The 7,523-nt window shown below is 53.9% G+C and overlaps 3 protein-coding genes and 1 pseudogene across 3 annotated transcripts; 2 read left to right on the plus strand and 2 right to left on the minus strand.

The window, feature by feature from the left end:
• Positions 1-549: 549 nt before the first annotated feature.
• On the plus strand, positions 550-1,874 carry LOC101773023 (probable carboxylesterase 12). Its single transcript, XM_004956987.4, has one exon. It carries the CDS (start codon positions 599-601, stop codon positions 1,706-1,708), a length of 1,110 nt encoding a protein of 369 aa, XP_004957044.1. The 5' UTR covers positions 550-598; the 3' UTR covers positions 1,709-1,874.
• A 510-nt stretch (positions 1,875-2,384) lies between these two features.
• On the plus strand, positions 2,385-3,663 carry LOC101773430 (annotated as a pseudogene).
• Positions 3,664-4,280: 617 nt separating this feature from the next.
• Positions 4,281-5,787, minus strand: LOC101773850 (probable carboxylesterase 7). The gene has a single exon (XM_004956988.4). It carries the CDS (start codon positions 5,654-5,656, stop codon positions 4,586-4,588), a length of 1,071 nt encoding a protein of 356 aa, XP_004957045.2. The 5' UTR covers positions 5,657-5,787; the 3' UTR covers positions 4,281-4,585.
• Positions 5,788-6,788: 1,001 nt separating this feature from the next.
• On the minus strand, positions 6,789-7,493 carry LOC101771176 (serine/threonine-protein kinase-like protein CCR4). Its single transcript, XM_004959455.1, has one exon. It carries the CDS (start codon positions 7,491-7,493, stop codon positions 6,789-6,791), a length of 705 nt encoding a protein of 234 aa, XP_004959512.1.
• Between the last annotated feature and the right edge of the window lie 30 nt (positions 7,494-7,523).

The following is a 7,523-nucleotide window of genomic DNA, read 5'->3' on the forward strand; positions in this document are numbered from 1 at the left end:
GGAGTATGTCAACTGGCGTTTGTAGGGCGTGTGGTACTCCATCAGTGGGTTAGAGAGCTCTTATTATTTTTATGTTAATGTTGTACAAGCGTGTCTATTTATGTAATATTGAATTTATTGTAATTTGGACCTTCCTCCTCCTCCTCCTTAAATGAAATAGCAATTCCCCTGCTCTTTTTCAAAAAAAATTAGCTTCAATGATGGACCGGGAGGTACCGCTGGCCACAAATTAGCTGAGGGACAAGTCAGCCCACTGACAGTACTACGGTGTTGTTTAGTTGCCAAAGTTTGGAGGTGCCAAATTACTGTTACAGCACTGTAGCACACTGTAGCGTTTCGTTTGTATTTGTGAATTATTGTCCAAACATTGACTAATTAGGCTCAAAAGATTCGTCTCGCAAAGTACAACAAAACTGTGCAATTAGTTTTTAATTTCGTCTACATTTTGTACTCCATGCATGTATCGCAAGTTTGATGTGATGAAGAATCTTCTTTTTGCATAGTGCCAAAATTGGGAGTTGGGGGTGAACTAAACAAGGCTACAATGTTCTTCCAAAAAAGTGGGGAAAAAAGAGGATGACACTGACACCTTTTGACCATGTGCATCACGAGCTTCTTTACCATTTCTAATACCATCTGGCCCGGATCCGAGCTCTGTATACCGCAACCAGAAGAAACGTTGGACAATCAGCTCGTCAGCTACCACTGCTCCCCACGAGCCACGACCCCACCCATTCTCGCCATGGATCCGAGCTCCGAAATCATAGTGGACACTCCCTTCTTCCGCCTCTACAGCGACCGGCGCATCGACCGCCTGATGGGCACCAGCACTGTGCCGCCCGGCCTCGACGCCTCAACCGGCGTCACGTCGAAGGACGTCGTCATCGACGGCGACACCGGCCTCTACGTTCGCCTCTACCTCCCGGACACAGCCTCCCGGTCTGACGACAGCAAGAAGCTCCCCGTGCTCGTCTACTTCCACGGAGGCGGCTTCGTCACCCAGTCGGCGGCGTCTCCGGCGTACCAGCCCTTCCTCAACTCCCTGGCCGCGAGGGCTGGCCTGCTCGTCGTCTCCGTGAACTACCGCCTCGCGCCCGAGCACCCGCTGCCGGCCGGCTACGAGGACTCCTTCCGCACGCTCAAGTGGGCGGTCTCTGGTAACGGCGATCCCTGGCTGTCGCAGCACGCCGACCACGGCCGCCTCTTCCTGGCCGGCGACAGCGCCGGCGGGAACATCGTTCACAACGTCTTGATGATGGCCGCGTCCGAAGGAGAGGCGGGCACGGGCACGGCGGCGGCGGAGGCACGGGTCGAGGGTGCGGTTCTGCTCCACGCGGGGTTCGGCGGGAGGGAGCCCGTCGACGGGGAGACGCCGGAGGCGATGGAGATGGTGGGGAAGATGTGGGGCTTCGTGTGCCCCGAGGGGACGGACGGCGCGGACGACCCGCGGCTGAATCCCCTGACCGCCACGGCGCCGAGCCTTCGGAACTTCCCGTGCAAGAGGGTGCTCGTCTGCGTGGCGGAGAAGGACTTCACGCGGCCGAGGGGCAGGGCGTACTACGAGGCCCTGGCGGCGAGCGGGTGGAGCGGCACGGCGGAGTTGTTCGAGTCGGAGGGCCAGGAGCACGTCTTCTTCCTCTTCAAGCCCGGTTGCGATGAGGCCGCGGCGCTCATGGAGCGGCTCGTTTCCTTCTTCGCTGGGAACTGAATACGTCATGCGTGACTACGACCACACTGGCCGAAACGAATGGAGCAACAAGCGACGGTGCAGCTGATTGCTGAATTATGTAAAATAAAAATCTGATTGCTGAATTGAATAATCAGAAACTTCTGTTGAATGATTGGGCTTGGAGTCTCAGGCTGATCTTTTGTGATATCGCTTTCGCTTTGGCTCAATTCACGGCAGGTAATTTGACCACGCAAGACTACAAAGGCCTCTCTTTTTTTTTTAAACCGAGAATATAAATCTAGGATTCGCTTCAGGGAGAAAAAAACAAGGTGTTGCTATGTTTCAGATGCGTGTGTTTTTTTTTCCGGACAAAAATCAGACGAGAGCTCGCAGCATCGAAAATCAACATAGGAACATCGAAAAACAAGATCTGCATTATTGATATGGCAGCTGGAGCATTGTGTTTGTCCTATTCATCGTAGAACCAGCATATGCGATCGCCGGAAAAAACCGAAAATTTCAGAGACCTGAAATATAGAGATGGATCCACTCCGTTCCAAACTGTAGGTCATTTTAGCTTTTCTAGGTTCATAGATATTATTATGCATCTAGATATAGTGTACATAATAATATTTATAAACTTAGAAAAATTAAAATATCTTGCAATTTGGAACGGACGAAGCATGACCGATTCTATAGTGCTCGTGCTCCACACGTACCATTTGAAACCAACCCTGACTAGTACATCAATGAACCAACTAAAAACGCAGTTGTGCGGGGTTGGTGGCGAAAGAAACGAATCCACTCATTCATGATTCATCTTTTCATCGCTTCTTCCCAAACATACTCGTCCTGTTGCCTGCTCCAGGCTCCAGAGCTCGCTATCCATGGATCCATCCACAAAACTAGTATTCGATTCGCCGCTCCTCCGAGTTCACGACGATGGCCGTGTCGAGCGCTTCTACGGGACGGAGACCACCCCGCCGGGCTTCGACGCCGTCACCGGGGTCACCTCCAAGGACGTCGTCGTCGACGGCGCCACCGGCGTCTTCGTCCGCCTCTACATCCCCGACCACGTCCTCACCGCCGAGCACAAGAAGCTGCCGATCCTCGTGTACTTCCACGGCGGCGGCTTGGTGCTCCACTGGGCCGCCTCTCCGATGTACCACAGGTACCTCAACTCCGTCGCCTCCAAGGCTGCCGTCCTGGCGGTGTCGATCAACTACCGTCTCGCCCCGGAGCACCCGCTCCCAGCGGCCTACGACGACTCATGGGCGGCGCTCAGTTAGGCCGCGTCAGGCGCCGATCCGTGGCTGTCCGACCACGGCGACACCGGACATGTCTTCTTGGCCGGCGACAGCGGAGGCGCCAACATTGTTCACAACATAGTAATCATGGCCAGGTTCTCGCCGTGGTTTGCCTTCTGGGGCGTTTCTGGAGGGGGCGATCCTGTTGCATCCTATGTTTAGCGGAAAGGAGCCGGTCGACGGCGAGTCAAGGGAGACGAGAGAGATGACAGAGAAGCTCTGGTCGCTAATTAGTCCGCAGAACACTGAAGATCTGGACGATCCGAGGCTGAACCCGATGGCCGGTGGAGCGCCGAGCTTGCAGAACCTGGCGTGCCGGAAGCTACTTGTTTGCTCGGCCGAGAAAGATCAGGACGCGCGGGCGAGGGCCGCGGCGTACTACCAGGCTGTGAAGGAGAGCGGGTGGCGCGGTTCGGTGGAGTGGTTGGAGTCCGTAGTGGAGGAGCATGTGTTCTTCCTCCACAAGACGGAGTGCGAAGAGTCCTTGGCACTGATGGACAGGCTGGTCACCTTCCTTGGCGAAGACTGAATGAATCATTGGGGGCGGGGACAGTTCACATTGCAATTTCATTCATCGTTACTAAGGCACTGTAATAAGGTGTGATGAAAATTGTTCCTTTTATTGCGAGTAACTAAAAATCGTAACCGTTATTGCAACCGTAATAAAATCTGCTCCTTTACTTACAAGTGTCTGAAGCACTACTGATTTGTGTAAGAGGTATTGCAATCAGGGCCATGTTTAGTTCCCTCCAAACTCCCAACTTTGACGCTATGCAAAAAGAAGATTCCCTATCACATCAAACTTGCGGTACATGCATGGAGTACTAAATGTAGACGAAATCAAAAACTAATTGCACAGTTTTGTTGTATTTTGCGAGACGAATCTTTTGAGCCTAATTAGTCAATATTTGGACAATAATTCACAAATACAAACGAAACGCTACAGTTGCGCATTTATGGCAAAATGTCAATTTTGCCTATCCCAAATTGGGAACTAAACAAGGCCAGAACTTCTTTTGAATTCGGAATAGAATAAACGGATGTCAGTGCCATGCTCTTGCGCTTTCTGTGTTTTCAGTAAAGCAAATCTGCAAATGTAGCAGGAGTTCGAAAGAAACATTCACTGAAATGGGTCAATTCCTAGCTTTATGAGTCGAGTTGTCAAGATGTGAGATGAAGTTCTTGGTTTGTGAAGGCAGTGAAGTAAAAGATGAGTTATGGGCAGAATTCAGTCTCAACGAAACAGTGTCCATCATTTTCAAGCATAAAGAGTTGTGACTGAGTTGTCGAATTGCGAGATGAAGTTACTGCGTTGTGAACCAGAAGGTACACATATTGGCCAAAATTCAGGTTCAAGGAAATTTCAAGCTCAAACACAGCAGGCTGCTTGCCTACTCAAGAAATTCAGTGCCACGCCAATCTCAATTCCGAGCGCACGTCAGAAATTCAGAACAAAGAGTACTCCTGCCAGATAATACAGTTCTACTCCTTATTTCCTTTCAATCTTGCAATCTGACCAACAAACTCAACCAGAATCATAAACTGTGCCCTGTGTGTATCTTGGCTGCTAAATCACTCACCCGGTGCCGGACGAACAAGCAAATCAATCTCAACAGCGCCTGACGAAGTCGGCCACCACGGCGAGCTCCTTGAGCGCGTTGTCGCTGCCGTGCTTGGGCAAGAAGAAGACGTGCCCCTCGCCCTTGCTCTCGTAGAACTCGAGCTCCCCGTCCCACCCGCACTTCTTGATCCCCTCCGCGTACGCCCGCGCCCTCTCCACGAACCAGCACTGCTCCGCCGTGGTCACCAGCACGCGGGGGCACCCGAGCTGCCTCCACTCCTCCGGCGCCGCCGTCGGGTTGATGTACGGGTGGTCGGGGCCGAACTTCCCGCCGCAGATGAAGCCCCACGTGGGGTCGAACATGGCGCGGTAGCCGGGGTCCGTGGGCTCCGCGCCCAGCGGCTCCTTCCCCCAGAAGTACGGGTGCAGGAGCGCGACGCCGCTGACCGTGTCGCCGTACCCATCGATGGGTTCCTTCCGCAGCCGTATCGCGGCGTTGTGCGCCATGTTTGCGCCGGCGCTGTCCCCGGCGAGGACGACGCGGGAGGCGTCCCCGTGCGCGGCGAGCCAGGGCTCGGCCCCGGCCCCGTCCGCGCGGCACGCGGCGACGACCGCCTTGAGGGCCGCGAAGGCGTCCTCGTAGGCGGCGGGGAGGCGGTGCTCGGGAGCGAGGCGGTAGTCGGCGGAGACGACGAGGGCGGGGACCGCGGCGGCGAGGGAGGCGGCGTAGATGTGGTAGAGCGGGGAGGCGGCGGTGTGGACCATGAACGCGCCGCCGTGGAAGAACACGATGACGGGGAGCCTCTTGCCGGGCTCCACCCCGGCGGGGAGGTAGAGGCGGGCGGAGATGCCGGCGGCGGGGTCGAGGACGACGTCCTTGGACGCGACCCCGTTGGCTGTGTCGCCGTCGGGGGAGGGAGGGACGGTCTCAGTGCCCTCGAAGCGCTCGACGCGGCCGGTCTTGTACATGCGCAGCACGCCCGGCATCTCGAACTCGAGCTCGGAGTCTGAGTCCATTGTAGTGTGGGGCTTGAGGAGGCAGCTGCGGATCGGGAGCCGGAGGAGCGGGGCGACGAAGAGAGCCAAGAAGAACACCCGTCGAGACAGATCGGGCATCATCTTCTGCAGGTTTGTCCCTGGAGTAGTTCGTGGTTGGTAGGAAGTCAGCGTGGAAGGAAGCGGCGATTGGGGCCTCCGATCCAATTGCCGTGCCGCCCTGGAGCTCGTGGCCGCCGTTGGATGAGCCCTTGACATGCCCGTAGCCATCCGATGAAGCAAGATTCGCGTGCTTCAAGTGTACAACAGGTTGCTAACCTAAAATACCGGCCACGTTCGTGAACATAAATTATCCCCTCCAATTCACATCTTTTAAGAGAGATTGAGGTGAAAATTAGTTCATTTTCCACTCCAATTCCCATGTATTAAAATTTTAAAAGGTAATGTGTTTATATATCCAAACAAGTCCGAAGACAAAGCAATATATGAGCCTCAGGCTCTCATAGTATTTTTCAGACTTTTACTTATACGGCATAAATTCATACATTTGGTCCTTTAGCTGCATTTGTTAGTTAAAAAAAACAGTATTGCAAATCAATGTTTTTATCTCACTTATGGATGTCTAGTTGAAGGCAATCCTCCGTCATTCTCCTACAGTTGCTATGTGTTTTGTGTATGCTTTTCATACTTTACGAACTTTCAACTCCCCGAACCAATGTTAGCATCAAAAATACAAGATCAAGTTTTAACCAAGATGGAAACTTCTAACACATAAAGTCCCAAAAAGATTAAGCTCTCGAATTCAGGTTTCACTACCAACACACAAATTCGGAGATTTCAAATCCGCGATTTCAACTTCAATGCCTCATTTTCGACCATTGAAACTTTGAAATCTAAAACCTTTCAACTTAGGGCCCGTTTGTTTCGCAGGAATTGAAACCCATTTCAGGAATTACATTTTAGACATTGGATTCCACCAGAAATGAATTACTCAGAATTTGATTCAATTCATTTTTTTTGTTTGGGTGTTGATGGAATTCTTCTCCATGAATCAAATTCCATATTCTGTTTGGATAACTAAATATGAAATTTTTTTAAGTATGACTGTATACATATCATGGTGTTCCACGTCATATCGTAGAGCACCTCGACAACCTCGTCAAAGCGGCCGCTCTGAACCAGAAGGCTGACGGTGTTCCACGTGACGAGGCCGCCGCCCGACGCATCGGCAGCGCTAAAGAGCCGTTGCGCGTCGTCAACTAGGCCGAGACACCGCAGGAGCGGGTGCCACCGCGACCGCCGCCGCACTGCGAAGTGCAGTAGAGGAGCTGCTCGCCATGGCCGTCAGCAGCTCGCCGCCGCAAACCTGCCTCGTGGCTACCAGCACCACCATGCAAAGGATGGACCAGGCCACACATCGCTCTGCTCGGTGAGCTCCTGCAGTTGGTAGTACTCCGGGTCGATGTACCCGACGGTACCGGCGGTGGCGGAGAAATAGGTGAGCCGCCGTGCCGCCGCTGGCGAGGGAGAGGTCGAAGTCGGAGACCTTGACTGTCCAGTCATTGTCAAGGAGGATGTTGGACAGCTTCACATCGCGGTGGATGATGGGCGGCACGGTGTAGAAATGCAGGTACTCCACGCCATGCGCCACGTCCAGCACCACCTGGAGCCGCGCCTCCCACGATGTGAACAGCAGTGAGCCATCGGTGAAGCCACCGTGGAGGTGGTCGTGGAGCGCGCCGTGGGGCATGAACTCGAATACCAGGATGCGCTCGCAGAAGCCTAGCAGCTGCACCAGGTTCCAGTGGTTCACGCGCGACATCACCTGGAGCTCTGCTCGGAACGCGCGCTCCGCGTCGAACCGCTGCCGCCGGCGCCCGGTGCCGCCGGCGCCACACTCGGCGCGCTTGATGGCAACCTCGCGCCCATCGGGGAGCTTAGCGCTGTGCACCGAACTCATCCAAATCAAGCCATTTGCACAAGGCTCTTG

Source organism: Setaria italica, chromosome II, assembly GCF_000263155.2.
Source record: "Setaria italica strain Yugu1 chromosome II, Setaria_italica_v2.0, whole genome shotgun sequence".
In the NCBI taxonomy this organism is placed as follows: Eukaryota; Viridiplantae; Streptophyta; class Magnoliopsida; order Poales; family Poaceae; genus Setaria; species Setaria italica.